General features: G+C 36.2%; 1 protein-coding gene across 1 annotated transcript in view; it reads left to right on the top strand.

The window, feature by feature from the left end:
* Positions 1-15,845, top strand: part of ABCA12 (ATP binding cassette subfamily A member 12) — a 162,933-nt gene that overhangs the window by 122,328 nt on the left and 24,760 nt on the right. The window contains exons 30-39 of the mRNA XM_058533418.1: positions 300-496; positions 1,985-2,145; positions 3,518-3,754; positions 4,146-4,296; positions 6,723-6,975; positions 7,588-7,674; positions 8,465-8,558; positions 11,261-11,388; positions 13,364-13,451; positions 15,178-15,283. Coding sequence (XP_058389401.1) covers positions 300-496; positions 1,985-2,145; positions 3,518-3,754; positions 4,146-4,296; positions 6,723-6,975; positions 7,588-7,674; positions 8,465-8,558; positions 11,261-11,388; positions 13,364-13,451; positions 15,178-15,283 — 1,502 coding nt within the window. The remainder of the gene's footprint in view (positions 1-299; positions 497-1,984; positions 2,146-3,517; positions 3,755-4,145; positions 4,297-6,722; positions 6,976-7,587; positions 7,675-8,464; positions 8,559-11,260; positions 11,389-13,363; positions 13,452-15,177; positions 15,284-15,845) is intronic.

The raw sequence follows: 15,845 nt of genomic DNA, 5'->3' as shown, positions 1-15,845 counted from the left end.
AGGAACATTATCTGCTCACTGATTTTCCCCAAGACCTAAAAGATGGTCTGGCACAAAATAGGCAGACAATCCATAAATATTTGTCAAATGAATGAATAAAATAATAAGCCATATATTCCCTTGTGTTGTTTTCTGAGTATTAATTTTGTATCTCCAAATAGATGATAAATAATAAAAAAATTATATCTTGAATCCTCAATAATTTATTGTACCTTGCTGAGCACATAATAGTTACTTAGTGAATGCCAATATTCAAATACTCTATCTGTAGAAAATAACCACCATGCATTATTTTGAAGGACTTTAAAAGATACTGGACTGTATAGTCATCGTCATAAGAGAGTTGGAACATTGTCGGGAGGAATGAAGAGGAAGTTATCCATATCCATAGCTCTCATTGGTGGATCGACGGTGGTAATTTTGGATGAACCATCCACTGGAGTTGACCCATGTTCTCGCCGCAGTATATGGGACGTTATATCCAAGAACAAGACTGGTACAAGTACCTTCTTATAACTTCTCCACCCAAGAGTTATAATTTTACCCTCTGGGATGCACACAAGCAAATTGAAGGCTTTTCTGTTTATGATCTCCATTAAAAGTCTCAGATGGGCTCTTCCTTTTCTCAAGTCTTTTCTTCTTCCAGCTAAATTTCTGGGTCAATTAGTTAATACAATAGTTTCCCCTTATCCACAGTTTCGCTTTCTGCAGTTTCAGTTACCTGAGGTCAACTACGGTTGGAAAATATTGAATGAACAATTCCAGAAATAAACAATATATACGTTTAAATTGCACACCGTTCTGAATAGCGTGATGAAATCTCGTGCTGCTCCCACTCCATCCTGCTCGGGACTTGAGCCATCTTTTTGTCCAGTGGATCCACGCTGTGGATGCCACCCACCCGTTAGTCACTTAGAAGCCATCTCAGTTATCAGATCACCTGTCACAGTATGCAGTGCTGTGTTCAAGTCACCCTTATTTTACTTAATAATGACCTCAAAGCACAAGAGTAATGATACCGGCAATTCGGATATGCCAAAGAGAAGCTGTAAAGTGCTTCCTTTAAGTGAAAAGGTGACAGTTCTCTACTTAATAAGGAAAGAAAAAAAATCATATGCTGAGGTTGCTAAGATCTACCGTAACTTTCATTACAGTATATTGTTATCATTGTTCTACTTTATTATTGGTTATTGTTGCTAATCTCTTACTGTGCCTAATTTATAAATTAAATTTTATCATAGGTATAGGAAAAAGCATAGTATATTATAGTGTATATATAAAATACACTTATTTTGTATCTGATCATCGGTACTATCCCCAGTTTCAGGCATCCACTGGGGGTCCTGGAACAGATCCCCCGTGGATAAGGGGGAATTCTTGTATCGATGTAGTGTCCACTGTGAGTTGATCCCTTAACTGGCCTGTTGAGAGCATGCAAATCCCCTAGAAGTTCCGAATTCTGCCTGGAGGAGCTTAGAATCTAATTAGAGATACCAAACATACACAAACGAAAATAAACTGAAAACAGACTAAATAAGTGCTAACAGGATATGAGGCAAAGGAGCAATCACAGTGGAGTGGATTAATCAGACAGGAATATTCAAAAAGTCTTTAAAATTACTGCTTTTTCATAGTGAAGAAAGGGAGAGAGAGAGAGAGAAATAGAAACGAAGCTAAGGGGGCAAACTAACATATTGGGGGGAGTTTCCAAGGTCTACACTGTAAATGCTGAACATTTAGCCATACAGAATAATAACTGCTTATTTGCTGCCAACTTAGAAGAAAAATATCCTCCAATATTTAAGGACACCCCTCCCAAATTTCTCTTGGGTCATTTTGAAAGCTCCTTCTGGTTGGTTTTTCAGGTGGCTCATACAACATGACTCCTCTCATAAATCACAGGATTTACTTGTGTTAACTCCGTATATCTTGGGAACTGTATCTTCATTTTTCATTCTCCGTTGTTCTCCTCTGCATTTTCAAGCCAGAACAATCATTCTGTCGACGCACCACTTGGACGAGGCTGAAGTGCTGAGTGACCGCATCGCATTCCTGGAGCAGGGCGGGCTGCGCTGCTGTGGGTCACCATTTTACCTCAAGGAAGCATTTGGGGACGGCTATCACCTGACACTCACCAAGAAAAAGGTTGGTAGGAGAGAAAATATACCTCATTATGAGGTCGTAAATCAATTTTTATATGAAACAGAGGCAGAATCTCTCCAACTTTATTCATTGCTAAAACTCATGATTAATATGCTAGATTCATGTTTCTCAAACTTGAGTGCTCATCAGAACACCTGGAGGTCTTGATTAAACTCAGATTTCTGGCCCAACCCAAGAGTCTCTGATTCAGTAGGTCTGGGATGGGGCTCCAGAATTTACTACAGTTCTAACAAGGTCCCAGGCGATGTTGATGTTACTGCCTGGGATCTCACGTTGAGAACAAGTGTGCTAGGCAAAAAGTGATCTAAATCCTAAGGTTACTGATGGAGGATCAGCCTTTTAGTTTCCCTAGCATTTCAGCCTGGAGGGCTCAAAATTAGATTTTGTGCTCTATCAAAAGCAGATGAAGAGAATATGTAGTCATGTATTCATTTTCTTATCAATACTCCTCAAGTGAGACTGACTCAGACCAATGGTGCTTTTATATCTTTGAAGAACAAAGATGCTGACTAAAGATCCCTGTTCCATCTAAAATAGCATATGATTTATCAGTACTGTGCAAGGCATATAAGTTCTTAGGCAGGTTTTGACTATTATCATTTATTTTATATCTGATCATCCCAGTGTGACTTCCAAAACATAAAAAGTAGTTCATTGTTATATCCATTAATTCATTCAAAAATTTATGTATTAGGTGTGTGTTATGCCTCATTATGTGTACAAGGCACTGTCCTAGGCACTGGGGATACGGCAGTGAACTGATGATATTAAAATCTCTGCCCTCATGGAGTTTAGATTCTGATGGAGTATAGGGGATTCAGATGATAGAGTTAACAAGTATATTAGCAACTGATAAATGCTGTGGATAGATATAAAGCAGAGGAAAGGGAGTAGGGAATGCTGGGCAGTGCCATTTTAAGTGGGGTAGTAAGAGAAAGGGTCACTGAGAAGGTGACAATTGAGCCAAGATTTGGGGCCAGGAGAGAGCGAGCCATGTCACTGTCTGGGGGCAAAGGAACAGCAATTGCAAAGGCCCTGAGGAGGGTGTGCCTGAGCCTGGAGCACTCTAGCAACAGAGAAGAGAGTGTTGTCACTGGAAGAGAGCAAGTAAGAGGGAGGGTGGCAGGCAGTGAAGTTGAAGAAGGGACAGGTGAGGTGGGGGAATGGAGCCGGTAGAATAAAGACATGCAGACAACTCTGGGGACCCCAGTGGGACAGGTAGCCACTCGGGGAGTGATTTGTGGTCTGACTCAGGTCTGGGGGAGCCAAAAAGAACTCACTACCTTCTGATTAGGGCCCTTGGGCACTACAGCGTGAACACAAGGGAGCGTTTAACTTCTGTTTTTGTCTCTAGAGTCCAAATCTAAATGCTAGTACTATGTGTGACACGATGGCCGTGACAGCGATGATCCGATCTCACCTCCCTGAAGCCTACCTCAAGGAGGACATCGGGGGAGAACTTGTTTACTTGCTTCCTCCATTTAGCACCAAAGTCTCGGGGGCCTATCTGTCCCTCCTAAGAGCCCTGGACAATGGCATGGGTAACCTCAACATCGGGTGCTACGGCATTTCAGACACCACCGTGGAAGAGGTACACCTGGGCATTTCCTTTTGTCTTCAAGCTGATATAACTTGTTTTAGAATAAATATGCCTTAGAATAAATAATTGCCTTAGAATAAATATGTACAGTTTTTTAAAAAAGGAAAAGAAATATTTAAAAATAAATATTTCAGAAAATCTTAAAATTATCTCAATATCATTCTTGTGTAGTATTGACTTCTGAGAACAAATGTCTTGCTCCAATTATATGTATGTTTTACAGGCAAAAATGTTCGTTTCAAGTCACTCAAAAATATTCACTTAAAGTCACACGTATTTGTCTCAATAAATATGACAAAAATTCAAAATCAAGACTGAATTTAGAAACTAGAAAAGACACGCAAGTTTTATGTTAATGAAGTGTTCTGGCTTCTCTTTCTAGGTCTTTCTGAACTTGACTAAAGAGTCACAAAAAAATAGTGATATGAGGCTTGAGCATTTAACACAAAAGAAAATTGGAAATTCCAGTATCAACGGCATCTCCACTCCTGACGACTTATCTGTGAGCAGCAGCAATTTCACAGACAGAGATGGTACACATCTAACGTACATCTTTTGCTTAATTCCAATAGATGACATAAATGTGAGAAAATCACAGGACAGACTTTGATTTTCTTTTAAATTCAATTTTAAGTTTTCTTTCTAAATTCAAAAAGACTAAGAAATATAAGCTTTCTCTTTTTTATATATACAAAACATTGAACCAAATCGAATTCTCTATTTCAAAAATATTTTGAAGAACGTAAAAGAACTTCTTTGTTAGGGTGGTGGTGAGTATTCCCTCTACCCACCGGAAGTCGTTCTCGAGAGGTAAATTACTACAATTTCAGGTTGTGTTCAAAAGGTTAGAATCCTTTTTGTAGTTGGCGCAGTCTGACAATGGATGAAGTTACCTAGTAAGGGAATTTGCTCACTGTTATTAGACACCTTCAAGTGGAGGTAATAGTCATCAAAAAAAATGAGAAAAAAAGTCATTACTCTTTCTGGGACCTCATTGGCAAATACGTCTAAGCTTCCCCCATTTGAACAATTCAGGTGCTGAGAAAATTCAGGCTCTGAGAAAATGCTTTCAGGGAGGGGTCTCTGAATTGATGAAGTTGGACTTGATGGCTAAGAACCTATAATAATAGGTTTTTCCCTCCAATTATTCACACAGGATATGATTGAGAAATCATGTTTCTTGACACGATTTTGAGGAATGGGGCTCTTTTTAAAATAACTTTTATCCTCTCTTAGTCTCTGACAGTTAACTTATGCCTTTGGAAACACTATTTATTCAAGGAAGCGTATAGTAAAATGATATATAAATTACGGAGTAATTTATATATTTTATATATATTTATATTATATATTACTATATTATATTATATTAAATATATTATAATATCTTAATTATATTTAATATATTATAATAAGCATATTAAATATAATATATTAAAATTATATATAAAATTATATATATATAAACTGTCATTTCAACAGTTTGCTTAAATTGGGAAAAATCTCTAGGAACAGAACTTTTAATTAAACATTTGTTTGCCTCTAAAACTCAAAAAAGATCATCTCTGATGTTTGTTTAATTCTGGAACTTGAGAGAATCATTTGTCCTCTGCCATATTCTTTGTTTATCTTCTTTTGAGGGCTACAATTGTTCAGTCCGTGGAACTGAGGACTTTGATTAGAAAGTGGTCATCTGCTTTAGGAAGTAAATGTTACGTATTTGCCCCTGCATTTGTCTCATAATTTGAAACTATTCTTCAGTCGGAATGTTCCCCCCCTTGACATTATCTTTTAGAAGGCACATTTCCTCCGTTTGATACACCTGTAAGTCATCCACATGTAATTTCTCAAGAAACAGAAAAGCATACTAATTAACCTAAAATGTTCAGCTTCTTCTACCGTTCCCCTTTGCAGAGATATGAGTTTGCATTTACACTTGCTCACTCTGTTTAATTGGAATTCGTTTTAAATTAAGCAGCTTTGTATTTTTCCTTATCAGCTAAATGAAGATCATGATTTTTGTGCTGCATAATTTGTGACAGAGAATTAAAAATATCCACAGAGTTGATGAATGCTGTCGTCTTATCACATGTAAAGGAATGCTTGGTGGCAGGCCTTTGGAGAGAATGTTATGTTTGAACCTATTTTTAGAGGGGGCTGCTGAAATTATCGGTGGTAAGAGCACTAGAGAGGAAGCAACATTTATGACCTCCACAGCAGCTCTTACTCTCAGAAGCCATGGAATTTTTTCAGAACCTGAAGAGCATTTCAGAGAGGGGGAGGATAGGCATTTTCTCCAATGAGTTCTTTTTTGTGACTGTAGTGGTAAAAATGGAGTTTTGAAACACCAAAAAATCAGTCCATATTTCTAAGAAGAATGTAATGAATAAGTGTTTGAACTAGAATTATACTCTGGAGGAGAGCATTTTCCCTTTCCCGTGTGTAAGGTGAATTCATTGGACCTCACGTTAGAATGGGAGCCAATTAGACTGACCATCGCTAAGTTACCTGCAGTAAGAAGGAATTCTTAGACTGGGTTAATGTTTTGGTTTCTATTTATCTTATTTCAATTCAATCTATTGATAGAGCCTATCTCTCGAGTATGAGTAATTAGTAATACTGTGTCTGCATTGAGACTTTGGATATTGGGAACCATATTCATTTATAAAATTCTACGTGTCTAACTTTGACGTGCAAAATTACTATGTATATGAATAATAATATTTTGTGTATAGAGATTTATAATTTTCAAAGTACTTTTACATATGGATCTATGAGATGGATAGGCTTAAGCCCAAGGCTGATAGAGGAAGAGCTGAACCTCAAATCCAAATCTTTAAAATATAAGCTTTTCCTACCACATCACATCAGATCATCCATCCATAGTTTTTGAAGTTACTTTATTACTTGATTTATCAGGATTTCCCAGAAACATGCCTAATCTCTTTCTCTTAATCAGACAAAATACTGACGACAGCAGAGAGGTTGGATGGTTTTGGACTGTTGCTGAAGAAGATAATGGCTATCCTCATTAAGAGATTCCACCACACCCGAAGGAACTGGAAAGGTTTCATTGCTCAAGTCATTCTCCCCATCATCTTTGTGGCCACTGCCATGGGCCTTGGCACACTGAGAAGTTCCAGCAGCAGTTATCCAGAGATCCAGATCTCCCCATCTCTTTACGGTACCTCCGAACAGACAGCCTTCTATGCGTAAGTTTCTTTCCTTTAACTCAAACAACATTCCCACAATGCCTCCAGAGGTGTGTTTGTGCCTGAATGAATGCCATGAAATGCTGAAGAATAAGGAACTTAGGAGACACAGCAACTGATTCTGCCAAAGGAATGGACACTTTGATTTGTTGCAACATGACACTTCTATCACCAACAAATAAGTTTTTAAGAGTTTTCTGTTTGTCTAAAAATAAAATTGGAGTAGATCTTTATTTTTAATCACTAGACTTTAATCAAGAAAGCCAGGTTAGATGCGGCTTCCCAATCTGTTGTAACATATAGCAAATAACTTTTTCTTGATCTCACAAATATTGAATAATAATGTCAAAATTCTGTATAATATAATGTTATATATACAGTAGGTGATCCCTAAATGCATGTGACAAATTAGGAGAATAACAAGGCAGCCAAATAGAGACGTGGGCTTATTTTTTTCCATGACACTTTTTTTTCTGAGACTGATAGGTTTCATAGATTTTTAAGAAAACAGTCTTATAGATAGCATATTTCTTCAAATTATCCATGAGCATAAGTTTAATATGGAGACTCATGAAGGAATCATGAATTTGTTTCTGTCCTTTAATGTTATAGGAATTCTGACCCAAGCACTAAAGCGCTAGTCTCAGCAATGTGGACCTTCCCCGGCATCGACAACATGTGTTTGAACACCAGTGATCTGTAAGTGGTTCTTGTTTTTTCCTTTTTTCAACATTCCACTTTGTGTGTGTACATGTGCATGCATGTGTGTGGATGAGTGGGTGCGTGTTATTTGGCTGGAGGAAGGCAGCACCCTGATAGAAATCTGTGTTTAACAGATTTTATTGATCTCCTTTAGTTCACTCATAGCAGTGCTATACTGTGATAATAAATGTAGGTGCCGTAGAACTCGAAAGTTCTTTTGTGTACATATTTTCACTTAACAGTCACAACAACCCGGAAAATCATTAATCCCATTTTTAAGGTGAAGAAACTGAGGCTCACAGGGACTAAGATACTTGTCGAAAGAAATCTAGATAGTAAGTTGAATAGCTGAAGTGGAGACCCAAGTCTTCTGACTCCAATTCCCATGTTTTTGCACTATGTAGTGTTGCTTATTCAAACTTCCAAGATAGTACATAACATATGTAAACTTGACATTGGTGCATTATTATGCTAAAATATCCCCTTCCTGTCAGAGGACAGGATGAAAAGAACAAAGAGAAGAAAGCGATCAAAGCACCCCGTCCTGCCACATGAAGATAACTCAATGAGCTTTGGTCTCAACACTGTTTAATCAATGAGTGCTCTCCTTCAATCTCCCATGTCAAATCACTTGAAAATGGTAGCGCAGTGTATATTCAAGTTCTGAAAAATCAGTAAATTGTACCTAAGATTACACACCTGAATTTAATACCAAATACTCCCTTAAACGCTCATACATAAACATGAGAACATGCACATCTCACTTCCGTATCATTTTTACTTACAGAAGGTGTTTAAAGCAAGACAGTCTGGGAAAATGGAACACCAGTGGAGAACCTATCACTAATTTTGGAGTTTGCTCTTGCTCAGAAAATATCCAGGTAAGATGGAATTCAGTTTCCAGGAAGCAGGAAAAAGACAGGAGTAAATATCAAAACTTGAAGGATCTATCTAGGTTACCAAAGAATCAGTATAATTTCATTTTATGGAAGCTGGTAGCTCAGAGACGTGGACCTGGGCAGCTTAAAAATATTGACTTTGAACTTCAGGTCACTGTTTTAAATCCATCTCAGGACAAATTTCCAAAGGTAAGTAATTCTATGATGGTCTTTGTGGAAACCAACTGAAAATGAATTTTTGGTGTCAGTTCAGTTCTAACTAAATAGCTCTATGTTGCACAAAACAAAATGCCACCATCACTGTCATATTTGAAAACACAATGAGAATGCCACTGTAGTGGTCAGCTGGAAATTCAGTAATGTGTAAATCCAGAACAGAACTCCATATGTTTGTAAGCAACAGCTCCAGGCTGCAAGAAAGATCCATGTCCTGAAAGCAACAGAAAAGATTGTTCAATCATCACTTACCCTGTCTGTATTCTATAGATACATACCTTAGTTTTTTAGGCCTATCAATTCACCAGACTTTTAAGAAAACCAAATTCACTGGGGAAATTAAAGATTGTTGAAGAAGAGGGGTCACTATTAGTTTCTGAGAGTCACTATGTTGTCAACTTACTTCCTCTTAGGGGAGGAATCTAGTGATATTTTCTTCGGTGTCATATGATTGTACCCTGAATTATCTTGGTACAATATTTTAGAACGAAAATGTTTTCAGTAAATGCAATCTATTTTTGTGTTCTCACGCAAGACAGTTACTAACAATAAAAGCTGGAATTCAGCAAGCATCTTTTGGAATCCTTGCATATTTAAATATTAGTCTTACCCAGTATTCAAAGAGTTTTCTAATTCCTTATCTAATTTAGCTAATTTCTGAAATTCTTCATGTATTTCTTTTAGTTCACAGTAAAAGTCAACTAACTTAGCATTTAAAATTGGAATCTGTGTAAATTTTATTAATCAAAAAAAAAACCTCAGTAGATTTAAAATTTTTCAACTTTATACTCTGCTGATGGGAATCTCAATTGGTGTAAACAGTTTTTAAAACTATTCGACAGTGTCTACTAATGCTGAAGATATACATACCCTATGGGATCCGCAATTCCATTTCTATTATATACCCACCAGAGATGTGAATAGGCTCACAGGACACATATACTAGAATATTCAAAACAATACTATTCATAATAGCCACCCAAATTCCCACCCACAGTAGAGTGGATAAATCAAAAGTAATGTATTTCCACCATGGAATTCTACATACAAGAAAATGAGAATGATTGATCTACAACTACATACATCATGAAAGATTCTAACAAACAAATGATGAGTGAAAAAAAACAAGTACAAGAGAGTATACATGATACAATTCCATTTATATAAAATATAAAAACAGGCAACACTATTGTGTACCGGTTACTTTGGGGGTGGTAGCGATTAGAAGGGAGCATGATGAGGGGGTTTCTGGGTACTAGCATTGTTTCCTGACCTGGGTGGTGGTTACATGGGTGTGTGTTCAGTTTGTCAAAATTCATCAAGCGGTACACTTATAACATATGTGTTTTTCTGCATGTATAATATAATTCAACAAAAAATTAAAGCTAAAAAATTACACTACATCCATAATTATTGTGAAACCAGTGGCGTTCTAGAATGTGATCTTCAAGTCGACACAAGTTGACACAATGCTGAAATTGAGCATTCATTTTTTAAAGCAACCTGCAACTTGATGTTTGTGGCACATACATGTGGTGCTAGCCTCAGGCTCTGGGGCATAGTATGAAGGGACAGAAGGAGAAGCTGGAAAGTGCTAGGCTTTTCGCAAACTAAACTTCACGGCAGTGAAACATGGGAAGCTACACTGAAAAGTAAGTGGTCAGGGAGTGCAGAAAGCTACGAGCCTAAAAATAAGTGGTTAAAACTAAGCTCTGAGATTGGTTAATAGTAATGTACCAATGTACTTATTTTGGGCATATATGTGATGGTAATGTAAGATGCTAACAGCGGGGGAGCCTGGGAGAGGGGTATACAGGAAATCTCTGTACAGTCTTTGCAACTTTTCTGTAAATGCAATCTACCTTTAAACGTATATATATATAAAACTTTTATTTTGGAATAATTTTAGATTTCCATATATAAAGATTTGATTTAAATTTACATAAAATTAAATAATTTAGATTTAGATATTGTAAAATTGAGCTCTGACACCTGGGTTTGTTATCTTAAAACTAATATAACACCAACTTTTCATCCTCTGCTGTCAGTCCCTGAGAACTTAAATCTGTTAGTGTCATTTTTTCAATTTGGGGCAAACATTTTTTTTCTTTGTGAATTATGGAGGGAATTTTGAGTCATCTTAGTGTATAATTTTGTTCTCCAAACATATCAAGCCCATCAGTACAGTGAAAGAAATATCGTACATTAGTCAACTTGTATTCATTTTTGGCTTCAAGCTAGACGCAAACACATGTATATGCTCTATATAAATAACTATTTGTTCTAATTTCTTGGCATAGGCAAGATGACTTCCTTTTCAAAGCTCTTTAGAGTCAGAGGACAGTCTTATCACGTTCTACCAGTTGCAATAATAGACAGATCATGAGAATGAAGATCCTTAATATTGTCTATTTGATTTGCACAGCATTGGCCAGAAAGAACTTAATTTTTAACTTTATTTTTTCCAGGAATGTCCTAAATTTAACTATTCTCCACCTCACAGAAGAACTTATTCTTCTCAAGTAATTTATAACCTCACTGGGCACCGCTTGGAAAATTATCTCATATCAACTGCTAATGAGTTTTCACAAAAAAGGTAAAAAGTACTCTGTTTATAACACATTTAATTGAGCACATCTTGCATTCTCATTTTAATGGTAACTGCCTTCTGAATTTGAGAAAATAGATTCAAATCTCTATTGATTATTTACATAGTTAAATTCTCTGTTTTATCTAAACAACTTTACGTATTAAAATTTAAGTAATGACTCTAAATTAAGATTCATTTGAGCAAATTGAAAATTATTGGTTTCTTTAGGTTTAAAAATGTATTGTCAAATTTGTACATATTTTTTTCTTCAAGCAAAAGAGAAGTTATTGACTGGATTATGCCACCTTGGAGAGTTTTAAGGCATGGCTTTGGTGACAATTGGCCTTAGTTTCAATATGAATATCTCAAAACTTAGAGTGTGATATTTGTGTGTGGATAAAATGTGTCCATGTGTAGCAAGGCCACGGGCTCTGCATAAGCCTCCTAAGCATTTGCCATAGATGTAAGGTTGGCAAGCTTGCATTTCCAATGACATGGATGGACCTGGAGGACACTATGCTAAGTAAAATAAGCCCAACACAGAAAACAAAGACTGCCTGATTTCCCTTATATGTGGAATCTAAAATAGTGAAACTCATGGAAGCAGAGAGCAGAATGGAGTTTGCCAGGATCTGGGAGGAGGGGAAAACAGGGAGATGTTGGTCAAGGGATACAAAGTTTCAATTATGAAAGACGAATATGTTCTGGAGATCTAATCTACAGCAATGTGACTGTAGTTAAAAACACATCGTATACTTGAAATTTGCTGAGAGGGTAGATCTTAAGCATTCTCATCATAGACGCACACACACGTGCACACACACACAAAGAAAATGGTATAACTGTGTGAGGTGAGGGATGTGTTAAGTAGCTTGCTTATGGTGATTATTTCACAATATATACATATATCAAAACATCAGATTGTACACCTTAAATGTATACAATTTCTATTTGTCAATTATACCTCAGTAAAGCTCGGGGGAAAAGTTGGTAGGCTTGCAATAGCTACTGTTTTCTCCTTTCCTCCATCTCTTCCCTCCTTCGTTGCTCAATGTACAAAAATGATAGATTCACTGTAAAATAGAAACCACAGATAAGCAAAAGAAAGAAAAAACTTTATCTCTCTAACCAGATATAACCACTACTGATTGTATATCCTTCCAGAAATTTTCTAGTCAGATATGCATGTAAATATTTTTAACAAAATGGGGCTTATTCTAAACAAACTGTTCTAAAAATCTGCTTTTTTCAAAAAAGTAGACAATATACTATAGTGTTCTTTGCATATGAAAAATATAGCTCGATAACATCACATTTAGGATGATAGTCATCATTTAGATTATTCTAGGGCGACCGCACCATTATTTATTTAACCCTACCCTAATTTTAAACCCTTAAACTAATCTATTCTTAACATTACTACGTGGATTTTTTAAACCCACGTTTTATTTCTAAGAGATCATTAACTGCCAGGTAGTTACATAGACACAGCTCACCTTCAAACGTCCAAGAAGAGAAAGAGTATAGCACCAAGGTACAAGTTAGGGGGAAAGTTTGGGGATAGAAAAAATGAAGCCATTTGTAAAAAGATAATAAGTGATGTTATATCACTGAAGTATTAAATTACCTAAAAAAAAAAAAGATATTTAAGCACTCATATCCTATGTTTTTTGAGATGGTGCACAATCCAGTTAAGTTGGAGGAATTGGTTAGAATACATGTTACTTATTTTCAGAACGTTACTCCACATTTGCAATTATTTAGAAGGACTTTTTGCTTCTGGTTATAATGTACACTTTAAACTAAAATATGATTTAAAAAATTGATAAAAATATAAAATATTTGTCAGGCAGTATTTATTTCATACTATAAATGTGTTCCTAATGGAAAGAAAAAAATCGAGCTCTTAGTTAAACATTTTAGATCTATTTATGAATATTGTCTCCATTAAAACAAATATAAATTTTACAATTCTCTATAGATATGGAGGTTGGAGTTTTGGGCTGCCTTTGACTCAAGACCTTCGTTTTGATGTAACAGCAGTTCCTGCCAACAGAACACTTGCCAAGGTAAATCATGATATTTCTTCTGGGATGACAGACAAATGAGAAGGTGAACTTGGAATATTCAAGCATTTTTGTGAGGTTAAAACAAAACATCGCTACAGCCAATTTGAAAAGCAGTTTGGCATCATGCATACCCCATAGCACAGTGGTTCCGGTCCTGTGTGTTTACTCTAGGGAAACTTGTACATGTAAGTAGCAGGATACATATACAAAAATGTGCATAGTAGTATTTCTCGTATCAGCCCAAAACACAACACCAAATGCCCGTATGCAGTAGAATAAATAAATAAATTGTTATATATTCATTCAATAGAAATTTCAGCAATGGAAATGAATGACCTCAGTTCCATGCAACGAGCAAGGTAAATCTCCCAAACATTATTAATAAGCTAAAGAAAAACCAAAAAAGAACACATAACCACAATTGCATTTACTATAAACTTCGAGAGTAGGCAAAACTCACCCATATCGTTTAGGGGAGAGAGAGAGTATTATGATTTGGAAGGACACAGCGGGTCAGGGAGAAGGTGTTTCAGATGCTGGTAATTTTGTTTTTCAACCCGAGTATTGGCTCAATGGGTGTACTCACTTTATAATTTTTTGTTAAACTATGCTGTTCTATGCACATTTTTTATGTATGTATGTATGTTTAACCTTGCTTCTTAGGAACGTAGAGACTTTAGAGAATTTGATGGATGTAAATAACCCTGCTGACTTTTTTTCTTCTAGATTGTACCTATGCTGTGAAACAAGCTAGAGTCACAGAATCAGACATGTGTGATTACCTATATGATCAAGAGTAGTCTTCAAAATTTTAAATTGTCCTTCACATATTTCTCATTTGATAGTAAAAGACACACACAACCTTGGGGGAAGTGGGGAAACTAATATTCATTTAGTGACTGTTAGAAGTCAAGCTCTGGTATCACCTTTTACACAAACTACCTGTTTTCATCCTCACAACATCCCTAGAGATAGATACCATTGGGCCTATTTTGGCTGATTTTCACAAGGTCATATAGAAAGTAAATAGTGGTGCTGGTGATTTGAATGCTTGTCCCTCTTAGTTCTTTTCTCCCCTCTCTCCACACACACAGTCAATATTCTTGCACAAACAAAGGAGTTCTGACATTAAATAATTTCTCTGTAAATCAGATTTGTAATTTTGAATTATGAACTGAGTTTCCTGAATAGAGGCATACCTGTATTTTAAATCCCTCTGCTTTTGACATAGAAGGTAAAGTAACTCACTTCCTGGTGAGTTATAACTAGGAATAGAAAGTTAGTGGCGGAATTTCAAGGTTATCAATCTTGTGGCTAAGGACACAATGCTTGTATGTGCATTTAATTTCTTTGCATAGCCTGACCTATATGCCATTTGTGTTTATTATTACTATTGAGAGCCAGGATGCCTTAGTTCTAGTCTCAAAATCACTATAGGTCAGCCACAGAGATGGAGATAATAACAATTTCTCCAGTTTATTTCAAGCTTTGCTTATAGAGAAGATCAGGAATAACTAATAACTTGGTGCTATCACAGGAAAAACGTGTTTTCCCAAATTCTGTGGTCAGCACTCTGGGATATGGTTCAGAATCTTCCATGATGAAATAAGTTATTGGGAAATTGGTGCTTTTATTTTATATATAAATTCTGTAGGCTGTCAGATGTAAAGATAGCCTAATTTATTCGAACACAATACTGATCTTGCCTTCCTTTGGAATTTAACAGGTATGGTATGATCCAGAAGGCTATCACTCCCTGCCGGCTTACCTCAACAGCTTGAATAATTTCCTCCTACGTGTTAACATGTCAAAACACGATGCTGCCCGACACGGTAAAGTTATCTATATAGAAGCTTCTTATTTTGCAACTTTTGCTACTCTCCGTATAAAAATGCCTGTTAGATCCCATTTCCTCCCAGTAGCAGTTATTTTATGGTATCTAAATCACAGATCTTTAAAAGGAGTTTGGAAGTAGTAACTACCATCAGATGGACCATTCTGGATAATCCCTTTCACTTCAGGTTAATTTAGTTTCCTTTTCTATCAAGTCAGGATAAAAATGGTGACTTCATGCTCATTTCTGCTCTTGTACCTAGTACTATATCCCATAGGAAAATATTTTATACCTATTTACTTGTATATTGGCTTAAAAATTAAAAATTATTAGTGTTAATTAATACTGTTCACAAATCTAAACATGAAGATAAAACTTTTAAGCTAAAAAGTTCTACACCTGACCAAAAGCGTTACCATTAATTGACCACTTACCATATGACGTATGCTTTCTATGAAATATCGCTAATCTTACGTGCATCCTCTCAGGATGAGTATTTTTGTTTCCCACTATTATTTCTCTGGGGCTCAGAAGTGGGATTTGAACCCAGGTCTGTCTGA

The sequence above is a fragment of the Diceros bicornis genome, chromosome 37 (assembly GCF_020826845.1).
Source record: "Diceros bicornis minor isolate mBicDic1 chromosome 37, mDicBic1.mat.cur, whole genome shotgun sequence".
Taxonomy (NCBI): Eukaryota; Metazoa; Chordata; class Mammalia; order Perissodactyla; family Rhinocerotidae; genus Diceros; species Diceros bicornis.
The sequence above is the reverse complement of the archived record's forward strand: the minus strand, read 5'-3'. Positions and strand labels throughout refer to the sequence as shown.